The following is a 23315-nucleotide window of genomic DNA, read 5'->3' as shown; positions in this document are numbered from 1 at the left end:
GGAACTTTGGATTGAGCCCCTAATCTTTAAAATGACCCAGAAAAATCTCCCTGCTAAAAACAGTCAAATAATCTCAGTTCTTATTAGTTTGCGTTTTCTGGAATCATTGTTTACTTTATTGGAATAACCAGCCTGATGTGGCATTTCCATTCTGCTCTTTGTATTTGTGGATTTAGTTTTAAAGCAGACGTTTTACTAACAAAAGATTTCTGAATGTGACCAGCCTCAGGTGCTAGCCCCTTAAAGATCAACTAAACTTAATTCCAGTGTCAGCTAATGGATAGCTATGTAAGACTTGACCTTTTCCAGAGAGTGAGAGACAAACCCTGTTTTTGACAGTAAGTAAGGTAACCATGCTAAATATTTTGGGCCTTTTTCTCAGTCATTACCTTTTCTTTTTTTTTCTGGTAAACAGTACTTTACCTGGTCTGTGAGTGCAAACAGATGGTATGTTTGACATCTTAGCTACTTGATGCAACTCATTGGGAACACAAAATTGCAGGAGCAATTATGTTTGCACCAGAAGCCAAGTAGAGGCCTAACTGAAAGCCGCATAACTTGTGGTCTGATTTTCATAGCTCTCACTGTCTTTAGTGGGAGCTGCTGAGTACTCAGCACCTTGTAAAATCAGGCCATTAGTGAGGGCAGACTCTTTTTCTGAGGATAACAGTGCGGTAGATGTACTTAAAGACTACTGCTGTCAAAGAGCCTTTTTGTGAGGGGATGTTGAATGATTCTAAAAATATAGCTAGTCATAATGAATCAACAGTATAGGAACAGGACATTGGCAGATGACTTATGTCTGTTAAGAACATCTGAGAGTAGGGCATAAGACCAGAAGTTCAGCAGTATATCAAGCTGAAATACACATTCATGCTCCGTGAATGAATGTCAGATGTATGAAACTTTCAGAGTCTTCCCAACTCACTACCACAAAAAAAAAAAAATGTGAAATTGCAGAGAATAGCTGAAGATATTGGAATAATTATTCCTCTTAAGTGAGCTGTTCCTTATAATTTGTAAAGAAATTGTCTTGGGTTGTTGGCATCTATCCAGTTTTGTGTTCTAAGGCACAGAAACTTTCTCAAGCTTTCTTATAAAAGAGGTACTACTGTACAGCATCAGTTGGGCCACTCTGGTGTACTTTTGTGACTGATGCTGTTCATCTTTTTAATAACTATTTGATGAGGTAATGTGAGATGCTGTTTTTAAGTTTGGTTTTTCTTTATAAAGCTTATGTATCATAGTATGGATACCAAGGTCTGAGTGTGTGTGTGTGCGTGTGTGCACGCATGCATGAATGTGTGTGCGTCTGCTTCTAGGCTGTTCAGTGTCAGTGGAATAAAAAAATGTATTCAAAATACTTAACTCAAAAATAGAAGGTGGAAAAAAGATTTATTCTATACAAAGCCTTGTCTGGACCACTTTAGAGAGACTTCTATTTTTTTAACCCTTCTATAAATATTTGATGGCACTTGAAATATTCCTGCAATAAAATGTGATTTGTGTAAAGATTAAAAAAAAAAGATTTTGTAATGTGAAACGATGAAAGAAAGTAATGTAATTTTTCTAAAAAACAAAAACAAAAAACAAATGAACGAACTTTGTATTACTTTGTTGATGGAATTTGTCTATTTGTCTTTGGAAAACTTTTTATTTCATTGAATGTGCCATAGTAGAGGTGTGGGGGGTTTGTTTTATTTCCTCCTTTTTTTTTAAAGTTTTTAATGAAAAGAATATCGCTATTTGTGTTACGACATTCCAAAATGCGAGATGACATAGTAGAATCATGATTACAAGGATTGATTAGTAAGCTTTGATCATTGTTGCTTTTTTGCACATGTTCTTCATTCCTCTATAGTGCAATATGTACATAGAGCACTTGCGGGTGTAACCTTATCCCTCAGGGAAAAATACATATTTGTACAGGATTTTTTTTACTTTTTTTTTTCCTAAGGAATGTCGATTGAATCACTTGTTTGTTGTCGAGGGGCAGCCAGATAATAATCCTAAAGCCACTGTCATAAAAAGTAATTGTTTAATCATTTTGTGCCCTTCTTTTATTTAAAAAGAGAAATAAAAGTTATTTTCTGACAGTTCTTTGTGCTGATTGGTGACAAAAAGGGTAAATAAATAAGCACCTTATGATTGACTTAACTGTGAATGACAATCCATCTTGTTATCAACAATAGAAGCCCTATTATTTCAGAGTTGGGTTTAAGAGTCAGAAACTAATGTGCTCAGGGATCAACTAAAACTCTTCAACAGGGTGGCCAGTACTACTGGGACAAATTGCTTTTTGAAAAATATATCATCATCCCTCCAAGGCACAAGTGAACTGTGTAGAACTCTTACGTGTCTAAACTCTCCATGTGTGCCTCATTTGAGTTTCCAGCCCATTGCTCATCAGTCTTATTTAATGAAAAATTAAAGAAAGGAAGGAATAGAACTTTAAAAATCATACCGAATTTTGTAAACATTCTTGGAAAACAAATCATTATTCACATTTCATTTCAGGACCCACTGTTTACCATTTTTTAATCATAGGAGTGTTTATGTCAAGTTGAACTTCAGTGTTTTGTAACATAAAATGAATCTTCGATGTTTAAATTATAATTATCAAAGAGAACTCAGTTTTTCATATGCACTATGAGTGGAAATGCTATGATTATTCAATCTTTACATTGAGTCACATAGCACAGAATACCATTAAAACCAGAAGCATACCGGGAGAACGAGTTATTAGACCTTCCCTGCTGTTGCTCTATGTGCTTCACTGTAAACCAAAAATATGTCATTTAAAGAAGCACTGTAGCTACCTACATCTTTGCATTTCCACATCTGAGTCTTACAGTAATTGCAGTAGTAGCCGGAAACAGAAAAGTCTAATCTGTCAGTGCCAAAACTATGGATTTAGTGTAAGAATTTTCAAATATGTCTAGATTGGGTTCTGGAAGCCCTGCAGTATTGATGAAGTTGCTTTGTTTTGCTTTGCAAGTAGAAGATGATTAAGGTAAGCAATTATAAATACAATGGGCAAGATTTTGAGACTCTTTAACCAGGGCAAGAAGAGTGATTTCTTAAAATCTTACCTATGTGATTTAAATTCTTTTAAAAAGCATAATTTCTCCATTTTCTTGGGAGTTTTCATTTTTCCTTTGCTCGTATAACACGAATCCCAATTCTACATTTATGTAAAGAAATAAATCTAGTGAAGTCTGACTTAAGTAACCACTCTACAAGCTTATGCAGTTGATTTTCTAATGTATGCAGGTTTAGTTTTAAGACAGGAAATTGCCTAATAAGTTTGGTCTCTTGATCAGTTCTCATTCTCTTTTATTTTTGTTAGAAGAGAATCCCTACTGCTGATCCTAAACATGTAAAGACTAAGGTAGAGGTCTAAAAATATTTATTGAAATGGTTGACATCATCCATGATTTGCAAATCATCCACAACATTCTGTTCAATGTGTACAGTTTACAAGATAAATTTTCTCTCTCTGTTTCGGTGCTCCAGACATTGGTGCACCTGGACCCCCTGATGATAACAGGGTAAACAATGGATTTTTTGATTCGTTAGCAATTTTGACATTTTTGGCAATTCAAAAGGTTTTTAAAAATTGTTACAATTTCAAGTGTTTTAAAATGTTTGAATATTTTAAAATAAAATTAAAACAAATTTCAAAAGGGATTTTCAATTGACTTTTTTTTTCAGAAATGTCAAAACATTTGGATTTTAAAAAAAAAATGTATCCAAAGCAAACAATGCAACCAAATCAACATGCGTTCACAAAACAAGTCTGCATATTTCTCCCAAAAAAAGTTTGGCTCAAACAAAATTTGCCCAGCTCTACTAATGATTGGCCTAGACCTTCCCTAGCCTTCAGAGTTAGGGACCTTAAAATGATATAGAAACCAGGTTACTATTAAAATTGGGCACATTGTTTGTAATGAATCATTTATTCTACAGGCAGAAGAATAAATGATTATTCTGTATTTGAGTCTCCCACAGGCAGATAATGGATTTTACCAATATTAGTTGTAGAAAAAAATTACTGTATAATCTAAAATAATTAGTGATAAGGAGTTTTCTTTGAGTTTTCAATATTTGAAATTTTAGCTGTGCTGGCTGGTTTTGATTGTGACACCTAGGACTCACAGTATACTTATTTTCTCTAATTGGAAGAGTGCACCCCTTAGAATTGTGACATTTGCTTGAATATTCCTGCCACTTAAATGATTTGGTGGAATATTCGGGGAAAGCAAACATACAAGGAAGCCAAATGCAATAGAAAAAACTAATTTTAAAAATTGAAATAACCATTTATAGAAAAATGGTTGTAGTATTTGCTCAGCTCCCATTACTGTGTACCATAGCAGCCCAATATAATGCTGTTAAGACACCGGGTAGGGGGGGAAATATGTAATGTTTAATAAAAGGATACTTGCTAGTATCTACTCCATTCTTTGAACTTTATTCAGGTATTTAAAGGAATTTTAACAACACAATAAAAGCTGTATTCTACCTTTATATTCCATATGTGGAATTGCCAGTGACAGAAGGGTTTTTTTGCCTTTATTAGAGGTAGAATATAGCAATAACCTTCTGGAGCAATAAGTATCCTCTATCCACATATGAAATAAAACATGATGCCACATTAAATGTTTAGCCCCTTTACATTGTGAAAATAAAAATGTATGAAATATTCTGACTATGCAGGCAATCAGTATACACTCTTTACATTTAGATTTTGCGGCCACAATATTCACTTGGATATATTTCCTCATAATCTCATTATCTTTTGGAGCTGCACTTCACAAGAAAGTTGTTTGGCATAATATATATGACATCAGACTTTATTTTTAGGCAATATCCGCATGCTTTCTGTATTTATATCTGCTTAATATACTGATTTCCCCTAAACTATCATAATATAAATGCATAAATTTTACAAGCACTTGCAATCTCTTTAATTATATACCTAAATGCAGAGAATTCATAAGCAATACAGTGAATTTTATTTCACGAAAGGCATATGTACTGTAAATATCTTTCTAAATCCAAATTTTTCCTCATTTTTTGTGTTTAATTTTGAAACAATTTATAGAACAGTGGTAAATATTTTGACTATTAGGACATTAGCTGGCTGCTTCTTTATATGTAACTGTATTGTCTGCCTGCTCCTTTTATGGAGATGTGTTTTTGTATTGGATGTTTGGGCCAATGGGAGGCTTCAAGCTACAGTGTATTTTCCCAGTTTAAATATATTTAACATATGACAAACCCCAGACAAGGCTTTTTAAAATGTATAAAGAACTGCAGTGTTAGGAGGTTTATTTGCTAACTGATTTCAATGTTGTCCATTTTTATGGCACCTTTAACAATATTCTTGTTTCCAAAGTACAAAAAAAAGGTTAAAAATACTCTAGCCATAATTGAATGTCAAGCAATAAAAACAAATGACTTTTTGTGCATAGATTTAAAAAGAAATACAAATTTTAGACATCTGCATGTAAATGCAATTCTTGTTTACTGCTTTCTTAAACTTGAGCAACTGATTCCTTATTTTACTACTAATTTAAGGACTTGTAATGGCCTGTAAACATTTTCTCTTGCTCTGTACTTTCAACTTTATCTTTGTCTCTGCTTTTTAGTCATAATATTTAATGTTGTTCTGCTCACCTCTATACAGTTAACTTTTTTGCTTTCATTCTGTATAGATAAAGTTATGCTATAAACAGCCTACACAGTGCAAATATTTATCTGTTTATCAAATACCACATTATGCTGTATAATATCTGTTTTACTATATAATCTATTTTAGACATAGCTGTTTAGAACTAGAGTGTGCTATTTTTGTGTTTTTTTTCTGATGTGTGGTGCTAGATAAGTTACTTTTGTGAACAAAAAACAAACCCCTTTTATTCCTAGACAATACCACCTTGGGTCTTGTTAATTTCACTGAGTATTTTTTATATATATATATATATATATATATATATATATATAAAATATAAAATCTACATATGCCCAACGAGTACCTGTATCAGAGTACTAGATTTGGGACATGTTTTTTCTCTTTAAATACATAGTATCATTATATAAATTATTCTGTAGTATATTTAATGAGGAGAAAATTACTTCAACAATGATATTTGATATCAAATATTTTTCTATGTTCATATTATGATAAATGTGCTATGTCCTGTTTATTATCCATTGTGTTGCTAAAATGCTTTCACTGTATATCACATCATATGAAAAATATGTAGCTAGTTCCCCGGTATAAAATGCTGTCTCGTTTAAAGGTTGAAGTAGGTAGTTATTTGGCTTGTTGAGGGATTTCTTTTCCAGTTAGTCCATGTGAGATATATAGACCTAAACCTGCTACGTGCTGGGTGCCTTTTACCCCCTAAATCTAACAGGATTTGAGGGCACTCACCATTCCAGAAGTAACATGATCATGCCTAATTCCAGTTATTGTCAATTATGGGAATGTTCTGTAAATCTTTCATGAAACATTGATGTCCAAATTCTGACCTTATATATGCATATGTGATTCTCATTAAAACCACACATGCATGTTCAAGGATGGACTTTGACACCTAAAGTTAATACAGAAATGGAGTTTGTGGAACGCAGTCAGTCATAGAACTTGATATTTTCTTAATTTTTATACATACCTTTATTTATCTAGAAATCATACTTCTTGGAGTTACTCTTCGCTTCAGCTCTCTTCTCCCACGAATACTGTCATTTAAATTCTTACAAAATTGATGGATATCAAATATCTGAGGTAATTAACCTTTTTAAATATTTATTAGAATTTTTCTGTAATATTACTGAATTTATAAGATCTTTAGCAAAGATTTTGAGCAATTTATTAAAGATAATGTTTCTGTTTACTACACTTTTTGATAACGGAAGGTAGTGAATTTTAAAGCCATGATTCTTGGCTTCCATGCACTGCTTTTGTACCCTCAATCCAAGGAAAATATTTTTTCTTTTTTTACATTGTCATGAAAATAAATACAAACATTACTGCATCATGGGTATATTTTCATAAGTAGAAAGTTTAATTGCAAACACTATCAGGACAATTACTTTTAAAACCTCTTCAGAGTTAGTCTCATTTAAATACAAGCCATGATGATTTTATTTCTAAATCCCTTGTTGATTCACATCACCTTTTGATACTTTCAAACAGCAATCATTGGAGGATCTCTTAATTTTTTATCTACTAACATATACATCATAAACTTTATGCTAGGAAAATGTTCTCCCTGATTGTTTAGGTTTACTTGTTATATAAATTATGCAAAACCCTCTGGTTATATTTTCTCCTGTAACTAAATGTTTAAAGTAAAGAGACCAGAATAAGTGCTGATTACAAATGTGTGTTGGTTTGATGATTAAGCACATGGACTTCACAAACCTCATTGAGTAATACACTCAGTTTTCTGTAAATACATGCAAGTTTAAATGAAATTATACTGTACATGTAAATGTGTACAGTATGTAAAAATTCCTTTTCTAGACACAATAAAAGTATAAGCCATCAAGAGAAATGTTAAAATGGTATTGTACTAAAACTTTGCTAATGATCTTTCCCCATTATCACCTAACTTTTCACTTTCTTGAATGTTCTTTTAAACTCACTCTTACGATAGTCTGCTTATATGCAACAGTTTATTTTACTCTGAGTCCTGAAAAAAGTATTTTGATTCATTTTGTAAATACAACTGTAAAAATAAGAGATTTAATGTTGTCTTTTAAATACTCCAATTTTCATTCTAATATGAATGTTGTTATATTGTACTTAGAAACTTGTACCTTTAATATTACATTACCTTTATTAAGTGCATTGAACACATCAATTTTAGATGTGCTTTATGTACTGTTATCCTGTAATAAAAGTTTCAGCTTCTAATGGAAACACTTGTCTTATTATTTTTTGACATTAGGATCATATTCATTTTCTGCATTGTGTTACGTGTTAAATTTATTCCTTGGTGGCTGTACAGAGGTACAAAGTTGATCAAGCTCTAGATGTGTCATGGTGGATTTTGCTGAACAAGCAAACCTCTATAAAATGTGTTAGTATTCAAGCCTTTGACACTGACAGGCATAGTAAAGAATCCACGTGCACGTTTTTACCCTCTAAATTATTTTATACATATAGACTCAACAATAACAACATCAAAGATGTTAGCAGCGTGAGAGTGAACACTTGTGAGGATTGGAATCCAAGGCTCTGCTATCCTAGAACAGTACTGGCATGTAATGAAGAGGTAGTCTGTCCAGGTTCAGGTATATAGATTTTGCATTGTGGAGAAGCCACTGCACACAAAAAACTACCTTAAAAGAACATTATTAAATTAAGCACTGAATTGTTGGAAATGCCAGCATTACTGTTGCCTCTGCAAGTTTAATTCAGCCCCCTTGTGTGTATCCATTATGATACTGTCTTTAATTACATGATCACATGCTATTTTTTCCACAGGATCCCAACCACATTCAGTACAGAGGATGGATGCTATTCAATATTTAGTTTTCTCCTTGTTTAATGTGTGGCCCATGCCTTTTTTTACTGCACACTATCCAAACCCTGCTCTGAAGACAGAATTATTAATTTCCTCATAGGCTTTTCTATAGTATCTGACTGCTTCAAAAAGTGTGTGTGTGTGTGTGTGTGTGTGTATTTATTTCACAACACTTCTGTGAGATGAGAGGGTATTATATCCCCCTTTTACACATGTGGAACTGACTGAGGCACAGAGAGATTAAGGTCAGAAATATCTACTAATTTTGGGTGCCTAATTTTGAGATATTTAGAACCTGATTTTTCAAAGTACTTAGCATATCACACTTCATATGTTCAGAGTTCAGATCCCAAGACTTCAGTTGCAGCTGTGGGTGCTCAGCACTTCTGCAAATCAGAACCCAGGATATCATGCCAGGCACCAAAAAAATTGAGGCATTTGTGACCACCTGTGAAGTTTGGTTTAGGTGGCTTGCCCAGCATCACCAAGGAACTCTGTGGCAGAGGCAAGGATAGAATCTAACTCTCCAGAGCAGCATTTAATCACTTGAACCATTTTTTTTGTGTGCAATCCTCATTTATTACAAACCTTCATTTCTGCAACAAATGATGCATGAGTCTCACAGACAACAACCTGCTTCACTACATAACCCTGGTTCATCCACAGAGCAGGTCCATTCTGTGCACTGAATGAGACAGGGGTCCTATGGAAAAAATAGTATGTGATCCTGGAATTATAGACTGTGCTAATGAATACTAACACGACCTAGATCCTCACAGCACTGAGGCTCCTAACTTCTATTGAAATCGGTGGAAGCTCGGAGTTCAAACACTTTTGAAGATCTGGGCCAAGAAGGTCAAGAAAGTTGCACAGAGTTGAAATGTGGAGTTAGCTGGTCATCTTTCCTCCAACCAGGCCCAAGACTGAAATAACAGGCTGGTTCCAGTAGAATATGTATATTAACAGAGCTTTGTAGGGGAAGCTTTGGCAGTTGAGGCGTTTACTTACTCTAGCTAGTGCTATTAGTAAGAGCAGGGGCAGACTGAATCTGGAATCACATACTTTTTCTTTCCTCTGAATTGTATCCCTGACCTCTACATTAGTCTGGTGGTATCCCAGTCTTCTGCGTGATCTAGTTCTGTATGTACAGACAAGTGCTGATGGTTACAAGGTGCTGTCAGAGGATCTCAGTGTTTTATGGGGGCACTCACTCCCACTGGGGACAATGGGAAGTGGTGGTCATTTTGAAAAGAACATTTTTGCAAAGGGCAGCCTGTAATCGCACACCTGTTAATAAATGGCAAGATGGTAGCCACTCTTAAAAAGGGCAATTCTTCATGGAATTCACTATAAAACAGCAGTTCTCAGCTGGGGATCTGCAGCCCCCTGGGGGCCCACAGCTGGTTTCAGGGGGGCCGTGATCCCTGATCCCCAGTGCCCTGCAGAGCAGAAGTTGCAAGCCCATGGGCAGAGTTGGGCGGGGCATGGAGGGGCCTTCAGTGCCTTAAGCTGAGCGTGGCAGTCCCAGGGCAGCTCCACACACATACCCCTCCTGCCCTCTCCCCTGAGGCCACATGCCTCTGGCCAGGTCAGGTCAGGGTGGCTGCTGCTCTGGTTGGTTCCATGGAGCGGGCAGCTGCGGCACTCCCAATCTGCTGGTGCCCAGGGCTGGGTCTGCTCCTCAGCTCCCAGCCCCCTTTGACTGCTCACACCCGGTAAGAGCCACCCAGGCGGATACACCCGACTCCGGGGCTGGCAGAGCCCTTGAGGAATAGCAACCACGAGGGAGGGGGGGCCTCCTGACCGCCCTCCCTACACCCCGAGCTACACTCCTGCCTGGACCTTGCGCTACCCCTGCCCCACACACAACCCCTAGCTACCCCTCTCCCAGCACCCTGAGCTATGCCCCTCCCCACACACAGCCCCTACCAACCCGTCTCCCGGCACCCTGAGCTATGCCACTCCCCACACACAGCCCCTAGCAACCCCTCTCCCTGCACCCTGAGCTACACCCCTGCCTGTACAAAGCCCCTAGTTCAGGGGTTCTCACAACAAATCTTTTGGCGGCCTCAGAGTGCGACCATCACCAACCCTTGCTGGTGGCCGCACTGACACTTTTTCTTAAAATACTTGACTAACTTTAAGAAAAACAAAGACATGGTACATATACACAGCCATAGCACTGTAATTTATTCATGTAGGGGATTTTCTGCAGACTCAATAAAAATATTACTGTGAAAAGTGACATTTGTATATTTGTTAATATCAATCACTTTTCACAGGACACTTAGTAGCACTTTGGAAGGCTGTTAAAAGTGATATTTGCATGTTTAATATCACTTTTCTCAGCAAGTCCCAGGACAAATTAAGCCCCGGATGGGAGGAGAAGCAGTCTTAGGTGGAGGCAGTGAGGGACATGGTGGGATGGATGTTGGCTGGGAGGCAGTGAGGTCCAGGGGGGAGGGGGAGGGGGAGGGGTGTATGGATGCGGGGCCAAGAGAGAGGAGGGTGGTTGGTGAGCCCCACAGCTGTGCGGCTGGAACTGGGGGTTGGTACCCACTGCTGTGTAGCTGTGGGGTCAGTGGCTGGATCCAGGGGTCAGTGCCCACTGCCACGAGGCTGAAACCAGCTCCTGCTGCTGTGTGCCCAGCGATCGGCGCCTGCTGCTGCACACGCGGGGTCGGCACCTGCCACACTGCTGGGAGTACAAATCGGCACCTGGAGTTGTCGGCCAGGACTGGGGATTGGTGCCCGGGGCTGGTGGCTGCTGCCGGGTTGGTGGTCGGTGCCCAGGACCAGCAGCTGCTGCCAGGGTTGGGGCCCGGGGCCTGTGCCATGTGGCCAGAGATGGGGATGGGAGCCTGCCGCCACATGGCCAGGGGTCAGCTCCTGAAACCCTGCAGCTGGGGCCAGGTGTTGGTGCCTGAAGCTCCATGGCTGAAGCCCTGGTCCGTGCAACCAGGCTCCTTAAGTCCCACTGCTGGAGCCCACCTCCCAACCACCCCAGGACTGAAGCCCAAGCCTCATTGCCACCACCCTCCCCAACCCCACACCCCCAAGTAGAGAACTCACTGTAGCGTTCTGCCTCACGCTTCTCCAGGGCTTCTGTAGCATTGTGCCTCACCTGTCTCCAGGGGCTGGGCAGGGCTGCGCAACCAGGAGGATCAGGGAGGGAGGGGCATATGCTTTGCGGCCTCCTGCATCACGGCTCAGGAAGCTGTCCTGACTGCAGAGAAACCTCCTGGCATTTGAGAAACCCTGCTGGCCTGCACACAGCCTGAAGCTACCTTCTCCCTGCACCCTGAGCTCCACTCCTGCCTGCACACAGCTCCTAACTACCACCTGCCTGCACCCTGAGCGGTTTTCAAACTTTTTGAGCTGAGCCTCCTCCTTTGAGTTATAATTTTTGATTGCACCTTCCCCCCTGAACCCACACAGGCTGGGTGGCCTGCTGAGGTGAGTCAGTGGGGTTTAGGTGGTGCTCCCTCCCTGGACCCCGCCATGCGGAGCTGGCCTAAGCCCTGCCCCAACAAAATAGAAATCAAACTATGCCAGTGCCTGAGGGCCCCCGCACCCACCAGAATGCCGATTCTCCCTCCGGGGGGGGGGACCTCTGAAAGAAAATAGTTGAGGACCCCTGCAAGTATAGGAGAATGTTATTGCTCAGCCTGTACTGAAGAGGAAACTTTCAGCTATGAAGGATAATAGAAAAAAATGACAATTTTAAAAAGTTGAAATTTAGCTTATGCACAAGATTGCAGAGTTTTAACTGCATAGGAAGTTGAAAGTTGTATTATTCCATTATTAACAAAGAAATGGGCAGACACAGAATGGTAAATTTCTTAAAGGACCTATTTTTAAATTAATTTAAATGCCTACCTATAATGAATTTACCTGTAAAGCCTAAGTGCTGCAATATTAGGATAGAGATACACTCTTCTCTATGCATAGTGGGTGATTCCTTGCTGATTTCTTACCGGTGGGGCTGCTGAGCTGGCTCTGGGGAAAATTAAAAGGTTGTGGCATCAGGGAGTGCTTGTAGGAAAGAGAGCACGGGTGCCAGAACAGTGGGGGTCAGAGGGTCATGGGACTCCCACTTTTTACTGGCCATAAGGATGAACAACCAGAGGGTGGGAGGGAGTTTCTTGGGAGGAAGAGACGGTGCAGGAGTGGGGCCTTGGGGGCAGTGTGGGGGCAGCAGGGCCGCCCAGAGAATTCCGGGGGCCCGGGGTCTTCGGCGGCGGGGGGCCCCCGCTCAGGGGCGGCTCTAGACTCCAGCGCGCCGAAGACCTGGGGGGCGGCATTTGGCTCCGGTTGAGCTCCCGCAGGCATGACTGCGGCAGGTCGACCGGAGCCCGGGACGAGTGACTGCGGCGGGTGCCGTGGTCCCGCGGCTCCGCTTGACGTGCCGCAGTCATGCCTGCGGGAGGTCCAGCCGAGCCGCGGGACGAGCGCCCCCTCCGCAGTCATGCCTGCGGCAGGTCCACTCGTCCCGGGCTCCGGTCGACCTGCGGGAGCTCAACCGGAGCCGCAGGGGCCCCAGAAAACACTCGTGGGGGCCCCTGCGGGACGCGGGGCCTGGGGCAAATTGCCCCTCTTGCCCCCCCCTCTGGGCGGCCCTGGGGGGCAGGGCCTTGGGGGAAGGGGCAGCAAGGAGGGGTGGGGGCCACAGTTTGGGTGCCAGTTGCTCCCTATTGTTAGGAAGCTTCCACCATCCCTGAAGGGAAGTCAAGGGAAGAAAGAGGATCATATGTGGTGGGTACAATATGCCAGGGGAGGCTAAGCCTGCACTCCGCCTCTTCCAATCCCTGTTCTGCCCCCTCCCACCGCTGCCTGATGAGTCCCTCCTCTCCTCCACTCCATCCCCCCTTCCCCCTCAGACCACCCCACCTGCCGCATCCCTCCTCTCAGGCCTGCCAACGGGGGGTGGGGGGAACGGCGCAGGGAGCAACTAACCAGGGGCCTGGGCAATTTAAAGGGACCCCCGGCTGCTGCTGGCAGTGCGGCTAAGGCAGGCTTCCTGCCCGTCCTTGCTCTACCGCTCACGGACCCAGACTGCATATCTCTGCGGCCCTTGGGGGGGGGGGGGTATCTGTGCACTGGCCCCGCCCCGAGTGCCAATTCCGCAGCTCCCATTGGCTGGGAACTGCAATCAATGGGAGCTGCAGGGGCGGTGCCTGCAGGCAGCAGCGCCCAGATATCCCCTGGGTCCCCCACCTAGGAGACATTGCCAGAGGGGTGTGCTGGTCATTTTTGGGAGCTGCCCGAGTTAAGTGCTGCCCTCCTGACCTTCACCTGAACCCCAACTCCCTGCCCCAGCCTAGAGCCCGCACCCAAACTCCCTCCTAGACCCCGACCCCTCAAACCCTCCTGCACCCAAACTCCCATCCAGAGCCTGCCCCTGCACCCAAACGTCCTCCTGGAGCCCGACCCTTCACCCCCTCCTGCACCCAATCCTCTGCCCCAACCTGGTGAAAGTGAGTGATGGTGGGGGACAGTGACAGAGGGAGGGGGGATGGAGTGAGCAGGGGCAGGGACTCAGAGTAGGGGTGGGACAGGGGCATGGTCTCAGGGAAGGGGCAAGCAGGGGGTAGGGCAATGGTCTTTGGGGTCACTCATTTAGACAGTTGGCAACCTTACTGGGTGGGCATATGGAAGCCCTGACTGTGCTAGAAGAGCACGCCCAAGAAGAGCTCGTGCTAGAAGAGCACGCACCACCCAGCACAGACGCACCGCCGCCCAAATGTCAGGCAGACCACATCCGTGTGGGCATGGCTCGTGCGTGCATGGGGGCCCATTGACTGTTCTGCCCTGGGGCCCAGAATTGCTGTTGGTGGGCCTGCCATGTACCTCCTCTCCCCTGCTCGCACGCCCCCCCCCCCTCCAGGCTGAGCTGGATGCCCAGAAGCACCCTTTGCCCTGAGATCCAGGTGGCCACCCAGGACAGCTGAAGCACACAGCCCAGCCCCTCCTTGAAGGGGGATGGGGTGGAGGTAGGTCTCCCCTCAGCGGCTGCGGGGGGACAAGAGGTTGCCAAGTCTCATGAGAACAAAAAGTGGCACTATCTTTAAAAACAAGCCCGACACATTTCAGAGGGAAGGTGGTGGGGATGTTATACAAATTCCATTGTTAGTAGTTCTGATTTTGTTGCATACAACATTAAGTTACGCATTACAATTATTAAAATAATAAATGTGGGTGTACTCATGTTATTAGAAAAGGTCATCCGCCCTCTCTCCATCCCCCGGGGTCTCTTGCATCCACGTGGTACCGTTCTGTGTTGAACGGTTGAAGCGCATCCCAAGTGTGGGACAAAAAATTGTGGTTGTGTTAAGTGGGTGGGCCAAAAAGTTAATGAAGTTGGGGGTGTTTTCCTAACTGAAGGGGGGGGCGGGTAAATGCCTATGCAGGGACCCAAACCCACGCCTACAGCTTACACCCGTTTTAAACTAACTGTGCTTTGAAATCACCATGTACAAAAAAGCCCAAATAAGCAACCTCCAAATAGAACAAGCCCGAAGCCTGCAACTCTCTGGCGACCAAAGCGCCTTTTAAATAAACAAGAAGCCCAGACTTGGCCACGCTGCTGCTAAGCAAGCTTGGTCCGGGGTCCACCTGAGATCCGCCCCTGCTCTGTCTCCCGGCCGGGCCGGGCGGCTCGGGGCGGGAACTCCCTCCCGCGAATCCCCGCCCCGCAGCGTCCCCTGAGGGAAGGGGGTGGGATTCTCTGCCCGGGCCCACAATGTAGGCACCACTCGCTCTGCCCACACCAAAGATGGCCGCTTAGGCAGCTGCAGTTGCTGCTCTGATTGGCTGCCTCACCCACGTGAGCCCGCGCTGTGCGCGCTCCGAGGTGCTGATTGGGTAGCGCACTGAGGGAGGCCGGGGTCGTGGAATGGGCAGTTTGCCGTTGCCGGGAGGAGGGGAGTAGCGCGGCCAGGATGGAGGCCGGTGAGACGCGGCTCACCTGGTGAGTATGTGGCTGAGGGGCTCAGGCCCTGCTGAGGTCGGGTCTCCCCGGCGCGGCGCGGTGCGCGGAGCGGGGGCAGTGTCCCCAGCGTGTGTGCGCGTTGGGGGGGGGGGTGGAGCGGGCCCCTCTGACAGGCCGCCGCACCGTAGCTCAGAGCCTCCGCGAGCCACCCGGTGTCTCCCAGCCCCTTGCCGCTGAGCTCGTGTAACCAGCGCGCCATCGCTGTAGCCTCGGAGATTCCCCACTCGCTGCCTCCACATCGCCTTCCCCACTGGCCCAGGTGCTCGGGGCCCTCGCACTTGGCCCGCTGGTGTGAACGGGGCAGAGGCGATCGCTGGAACCACCGCGTGCTCTGACCCCCGGCCTCGCTGGATAAGAACTGATTGAAGTCTGGTGCCCTGCCTCGTTGTTGTCCCAGCGATCGCCGACAAATACAAATGAAACCATTAATAACTGAAAAGCGCCAATGCGGAGCAGGCAATGCCGTAGTCAAAACGCCAGCACCCTGTCTGTGCGATAACTCTCTCCTTTGGGACATCTGGGGCGGGGGAGTCTATGGACACAGCAGTGCAATCTAGCAAGGGATGGGACTGGGAGCTAGTCAATTCAGAGGCTCTGCTTCAGGCAATACCTACATCATCCCCGATCTGTGATAGTGCTGGACACATCTGGGGTCACATATTAAAAATAATATCTTTGTCTTTCTCTTCTTCATTCCACCCGCATCTTTCACATAGGGAAGGGGTTTGGTCAGCAGTTAATTGAACTAATGTTGCAATACTAATGCCTCTATAGTAATTTTATATAACGTTTTAAATTGTCATTTATTAATACAACATATAGATGTGCCAGATTTATTTGCAGATAAATAAAATGATATTCTTTCCCTAATGAGCTAACATTTTACAGCCTTGATACTGCAAAGACCTGTGCAAGTGCTTAACTGTAAGCATATTCATAAGCCTTTGCAAGACCAAGGCCCATACCTACAAATGCTTATTTTAGAGAATGACAAATTTTATGTTTCGTGAAGAAACCACTAATGAAATACATCCACCACTGAGATGAAAAATAGGATGTGTTTAATATGTCCGACCAACACTACACAGTAGGACAAGAAGTTTAGGACAAAAATTGAAAAAAATAACCTATCTGGTTGAGATTACCAGACATATTTTAAGTAGGTGGATTGTAATTACCCTTGATGCAGTATGGTTATTTAGCAGGTAGTTGAGGAGAGAGAAAGAAATGATAATTATTTGCATTACTTTTATTCAGAAGAATCCTAAAGTACTTTATAAATGTACAGTGTGGGGACACAGAGCAATGACTGTCACCAGTGGGTGTGTTGTGGGGACTGGGTTCCTCTGACATGCTGCCATACTGCAGCTTGCAGTACTGCAGCTTGCAGTGGCTATTCAACAGTGCAGGAAGATTCAGCATTGTCAAAACTTTTTTTCTATATTATTTTCCAGCAAAATTGACCCAACATAGTGAAGTGTTTCGATTTGAATCACAATATTCCAACAAAATATGGCTCCATAAATTTTCTCTGACCAGCTCTAGAAATTTACCCCATCCTATCTGTAAACTTTCTTTTGAATAGAGAGGAATAAGTTCATTTTAATGTTGAAATGAAACATTGGGTTAGCTATATCTGTCTGAGGAGGAGAGTGTGAACATTATAGATAACATTTCCCCCCCTTTTCACACAGAATTATATACCTTATTTCTTAGTGATTCAGAGAATCATTTTTCAAATTCTGAGTTTTGTCACTCGGATATTGTCCTTAAGTTGGTGTCAGTAACCATATAGTCAGTGTTGTGTTTTGTGTGATTGAATTGCAAGTACATGTCTCTTTTTTTAAAAAAACAGGAATGTTTCACCAAAAAATGGCGTTGAAGTATTTTTCTCACGAGACATTTATGAAAAATATTCCTTGTCTCCAACCCTCTCTGAACTGTGGATTTTGTCAAACAAGTATGTATTTTCTTTCAGCTGTTGTGAGTATTCTCCCTGCTTCCTTTCAAAACATGCTTTTTTTCCTCTTATTTCAATTGAAAAACAAAACAGCAAGGAAAAAAAAACTTTGTTACCCAACATTGGTTTGACAGATATGCACTGGTCTCTGTCCTCTTTCTTGGGACCTTGTAAAGCAGGAGACCTCCTGGGGCCTTGGGTAGTGGTCTGATACTCTGCTTCCTCACTGATACGAAAGAAGAAAAACTTAAGCAAACTCCTTTCACTGGCAACTTCCAAAGATCCTGCTTCCTCTAGCATGATATATTTGGTGAGGCTGGCTGTGTCCCAATCCCTGACTCTCCATCTTTCTCATTTGGAGAATGCTGGTGATGTTGTCTGATTTAGAATCCCATGTATTCATGTCTTTTAAATCCATTTCTATGTCTTCTGTCTATTCATGTCTCAAATAATTCTTTGAGGGGGTCAACAAGCATGTGGGTAAGGGGGGGGGGGTAAAATGGATATAGTGTAGTTAGATTTTAAGAAAGCCTTTGACTAGGTCCCTCACCAAAGGCTCTTCGGCAAGTAAGCTGTCGTGGCCTAAGCGGGAACGTCCTTTCATGGATTGGTAACTGGTTAAAAGATAGGAAACAAAGGGTAGGAATAAATGGTCATTTTTCAGAATGGAGAGAAATAAATAGTGGTGTTCCCCAGGGATCTGTACTGGTCCTATTCAACATATTCATAAATGATCTGGGAAAAGGGGTAAACAGTGTGGTGGCAAAATTTGCAGATGATACAAAACTACTCAAGATAGTTAAGTCCCAAGCAGACTGCGAAGAGCTACGAAAGGACCTGTCAAAACTGGGTGACTGGGCAACAAAATGGCAGATTAAATTCAATGTTGCTAAATGCAAAGTAGTGAACATTGGGAAACATAATCCCAACTATACATATAAAATGATGGGGGTCTAAATTAGCTGTTACCACTTAAGAAAGAGATCTTGGAATTATTGTGGCTAGTTCTCTGAGAACACCCACTCAGTATGCAGTGGAAATAAAAAAAAAAAGCGAACAGAATGTTGGGAATCATTAAGAAGGGCATAATAAGAAAATATCCTATTGCCTCTATATAAATCCATGGTACATCCACATCTTGAACACTGTGTGCCGATGTGGTCGCCCCATCTTAAAAAAAAGATATTTTGGACTTCAAAAAGGTTCAGAAAAGGGCAACAAAAATGATTAGGGGTATGGAATGGCTGCTGTATGAGGAGATATTAATAAAACTGGGACTTTTCAGCTTGCAAAAGAGATGACTAAGAGGGGGGATATGATAGAGGTCTATAAAATCATGACTGGTGTGGAGAAAGTAAATAACGAAGTGTTACTTACTCCTCACAACACAAGAACTGGGGGTCACCAAATGAAATTAATAGGCAGCAGGTTTAAAATAAACAAAAAGAAGTATTTTGCCAGAGGATGTTGTGAAGACCAAGACTATAACAAAAATGGGTTGCAATAAAAAGCAACAATGATATTGGCACACATGCTGTTAATTCCACAACTTCTGTTTCTTCTTGTTATTTTGCTAATACTTGTTGAAAGTAGGACTAGCATTTGTAAGACTTAAGGGAGAGCACTGGATTCCAAATGAAGAGAATACAGATTTGAGGTCACAGTGTTTTGAGAGGTGTTTAGTACGTTAAGGCAATGTGACAATCTACCCTCTTTTCAGTAAACTGAGTATACACACTGCTTTTTAATCCATTTCTCTGCCTTCTGACAAAGTAATATATTTTTTAAAACAACTGAATGTGTTTCAGAAACCAAATAATTACAGGAATATGTATAGTTTAAATATTTCAGCTCAATAGATAGTAAACCAACCATTTGTAAATCAGTTCCTTCGTTTACATATATATATCAAGACCTGAGATCAGGTTTCCCTTCCTGTAGTGACTTTTGTGGAGTATAGTTGTTCTAGTCAATCCTTGACCTGTCACTACGTTGTGCTGTGTCTCTGCCCAGTAGGACTTGGACTGATGCTACCTGTCACGTAGGCAGATAGAACCATCCTGTAGGAAGTACTTGCATTTCCCAAGACCTTGATGAAATTCAGCACTGACTGCCAGTGAAATACCGTATATACTTGTTCATAAGCTGAAGTTTTTGGTAAAAAAGTGAAGCATCAAAGAGCGAGGGTTGGCTTATCAATGGTTCTACACCAAAATTTGACGATTTTAAGCGCTATTGAGTTATTGTATTGAATATCTAATACGCTGTTGGTTTGTTTACCTTGAGCATTCGCAGGCACAGAGCCCCTCAGCTCCCAGTGGCCGCCGTTCGCCGTTCCCAGCCAATGGAAGCCACAGGAAGTGGCGGCCAGCACGTCCCTCAGCCTGCACCACTTTCCACAGTTCCCATTGTCTGGGAACGGCAAACCGTGGCCACCGGGAGCTGAGGGACTCCATGCCTGCGAACGCTCCAGGTAAACAAAACATCCCGACCCGCCAGTGGCTTACCCTGATGGGCCGGGAGCCAAAATTTGGCGACCCCTTTGGAGATCGCTGATGATGGAAGGTAAATTCTGGATTCGCTTCTTTAAAAATGTGCTAAAATCTTATTTTTTTGCTTAAATTTTATATTATGTTATAATTGAGATAAAATAAGTTTTAATATAAATAAAACATATGGATATCGATTATACAGTTTTCTTAGTTCATGTCAACAAAGCACTTAAAAACACTTGCTTCCCTAAAGTTCAATTTTCTTAGTATTGTTCTACTAGAGGACTATATTATAATTATTTTATAGCGCGTACTTATATTGATTGTAAAATAATTTATTGATGTCAATACTGCAGCCTTTTAAAGTTGCAAAGGCTTTGTTAAGTGGACTAGATTGGCTTGAAATGAATGCTAAAAGAGCAGTGCTGCAGATCTGCATGACTTTTGACCCATGCATTTCACAAAATGCTACACCCTACAAGCCAATCAGAAAAATACAATGAACGATAGTACTATGGCACTGGTGTCAGTCCACTACTGTGTAATTTGATCTCTTTATGCATTTCTACCATTGGACCTCGTAAGTCTCGAGCCAATCTAAAAATATAATGCGCAGATTGGATGGAATCAATAATAAAATTTAAATAGCCTGTTATCGCCACTTCTACAGGGCTGCTTTGAAATAAACAAAGAACAAGAATAATTTGTCAGTGATAAAGCAGATGACATTCCTATATAAAGTCCTACAAAATCTATAACTAAATTCTTGTTTTCTAAGATTTTCATATTAGTATTTAAAATGAACGGTGAAATCAGAAGAAAATGGTCTGCTTATCACGCAGCGTTCAAACTCGTTGAATATGCAGAAGCAAAGTATAATTGTGCCATTGCTCATGACTTCTGTATCAATGAGAAGCAAGTAAGAGAATGGTGAAAAAATTAAACAACACTAAAAGACATGCCAAGAAGCAAGAAAAAATGTCCAACGAGGTGTGCTTCATTTCTTGAGCTGGAAAAAGATCTCAGTGATTGGGTTGTTGAATGTCTACAAAATGGGTACGTTGTCATTAGAACTGGAATTCGTCTGCATGCTCTGCAAGTGTCCAAAGATGACAAATACAAGTCAGTAAAGCTGTCAATGTTTGTTGCATCAGCGGGTTGGTATACTTGCTTCATGAACTGTCATGGTCTCTGTCTTCATCAGCAAACAAAGGCAGCGCAAAAGCTGCCGAGAGATGTGGAAGAAAAAATTGAATCTTTCCAAAGGCTTATTATAAAACATCGAAAGGAATATGCATTTGAGCTGTCACAAATAGGAAATATGGACGAAACACCAATGACATTCGATCTCTCGAGCAACAGAACGGTAACCGGTGTTAGTGAAAAAACAGTTTTAATTAAAACCACTGGCCATGAAAAAATCCATTTTATGATGGTTTTATCATGTTTGGCCAATGGATCAAAGCTCTCTCCTGTTGTTGTTTTTAAAAGAAAAACCTTGCCTAAAAACATGAAATTTCCTGCTGGTGTCATTGTATGTGCACACGAAAAGGGATGGATGGATGAAAGTGGAACTACTGAATGGCTGGGAAAAGTGTGGAATAAGAGACCAGGAGCATTTTTCAAGAAACCTGCTATGCTGTTTGAGACTTGTGTGCCCTGAACATGACGGATGAGGTGAAAAACGTGGCCAAAAAAATGAAAACAACTTTGTCTGTAATACCAGGAGGTTTAACTTCTGTTCTACAACTGCTTGATGTCTACCTGAACAAACCCTTTAAAGACAGGCTATGCAAAATGTGGTCTGAATGGATGTGCTCAGGCATGGTTAGTTGACAAAAGGTTGGAATCTTATGAAGCCTGAAATCAGTCTGGTCGCCCAGTGCGTCAAGGACGCGTGGGAGTCCATTCCCTCGGAAAGGATAGAAAAATAATTTCTGAAATGCTGTATCAGCAATGCACTCTGGGTCGGAAGACGATGCCATATTTGATGATGACACAACAGAGGCTGATGATGAGAAGGTTTTTCGTTAGATTACATTAAAATAATTCTAGCAAAACTTTTGGGTGTTTCTTGTGACGCCAGTTTTTAAAATATAGCAGGGGTCGGTAAACTGGCTCTCGGCCCATCAGGGTAAGCCATTGGCAGGTCGGGATGTTTTGTTTACCTGGAGTGTCTGCAGGCATGGAGCCCCTCAGCTCCCAGTGGCTGCGGTTTGCAGTTCCCAGCCAATGGGAGCTGCAGGAAGCAGAGCGGTCCGAGGGACATGCTGGCCGATACTTCCCGCAGCTCCCATTGGCTGGGAACGGAGAACCGGGGCCACTGTAGCTGAGGGGCTCCGTGCCTGCGAATGCTCCAGGTAAACAAAATGTCCAGGCCCATTAGCGGTTTACCCTGACAGGCCGGGAGCCAAAGTTTGCCTGGAATATAGGGTCAGCATATGAAAGGGTCATACAGTTTTTGCCATTTTTACCTATCCATCTTGTGGGGTCGGCTTATAAACTAACAGGCTAATGAACGAGTATATAGGGTACTCTGTATGCAGTAAGCAGTCTTTTGAGCCAGGTGGTTCCCTAATTTCTTTTTTGCCTAAATCCAATTTTTAATTTTATTAAAATGACTACCAAGACACATTCGGTGGTGTGGGGTGGAGGAAGGAGTGTGTGGAGAGGTATTAGAGGATGAGACAGAGATGAGACTTATAGAATTGCTGTGATCAGGGGAGTTTGGACTTTGGAGAAATAACTCATTCCAAATGGGAAATATTCTGTTCTTTTCCAGATACTCCAGGAATTTGTGAATTTCTATATAGGGACCCTTGATAATATTTAACTGAGATGCCACTCTTCTATTCCCTCCCCATGGAAGCTGTAGCTGAGAAGAGGGTGGATTGCATAAAATGAAGGGGAAAATTTTAAACCATCAGCTCAAATAAAGTATAACTGCAAATATGAATGGAAAGGCCCTGTTGGATTATTTTGGTATGCACCCTGATGAAGATTTTGACAGCACTGCACAGTGAAATAATCTTGAAGTACTGCCATTTAATTCTGTGCTGAATGTAGCCAATTTAAACTGCTAGAATTTTTTGACATTCCTACATTGGCAAATCTGAGTCAGCATCTTGTCGCTGCTGCAGCTTAATTAAATTTGCCAGTTTGTGCCACAAGGATGGACATATTCTTATATTCAGAGAGACAGCTGTGAAGTATTATTAAGAGTTGCAGACGTGGTACTGTTAGGTATGAATAGCTCTTGACGTTTTCTAGTGCTGAAATCAAATCACTAAAATATGTTTTTCCAAGATCAGCAGTTAATGTTCATTTTG

The 23315-nt window shown here is 42.4% G+C and overlaps 2 protein-coding genes across 4 annotated transcripts in view; both read left to right on the top strand.

Moving 5' to 3' along the window:
- The window catches only part of RORA (RAR related orphan receptor A), a 570488-nt gene extending 560618 nt beyond the window's left edge, over positions 1 to 9870 (top strand). For both annotated transcript variants that reach the window (XM_039491333.1, XM_039491328.1), the window contains 2 exons: positions 6698 to 6796; positions 8183 to 9870. In XM_039491333.1, coding sequence (XP_039347267.1) covers positions 6698 to 6761 — 64 coding nt within the window. In that variant the 3' untranslated portion in view covers positions 6762 to 6796; positions 8183 to 9870. The remainder of the gene's footprint in view (positions 1 to 6697; positions 6797 to 8182) is intronic.
- Positions 9871 to 15369: 5499 nt separating this feature from the next.
- ICE2 (interactor of little elongation complex ELL subunit 2) overlaps positions 15370 to 23315 on the top strand; it is a 59207-nt gene continuing 51261 nt past the window's right edge. For both annotated transcript variants that reach the window (XM_039492848.1, XM_039492847.1), the window contains exons 1-2: positions 15370 to 15513; positions 17390 to 17494. In XM_039492848.1, coding sequence (XP_039348782.1) covers positions 15485 to 15513; positions 17390 to 17494 — 134 coding nt within the window. In that variant the 5' untranslated portion in view covers positions 15370 to 15484. The remainder of the gene's footprint in view (positions 15514 to 17389; positions 17495 to 23315) is intronic.

The sequence above is a fragment of the Mauremys reevesii genome, linkage group 10 (assembly GCF_016161935.1).
Source record: "Mauremys reevesii isolate NIE-2019 linkage group 10, ASM1616193v1, whole genome shotgun sequence".
In the NCBI taxonomy this organism is placed as follows: Eukaryota; Metazoa; Chordata; order Testudines; family Geoemydidae; genus Mauremys; species Mauremys reevesii.
This window is presented reverse-complemented; position numbering and strand designations above follow the sequence as displayed.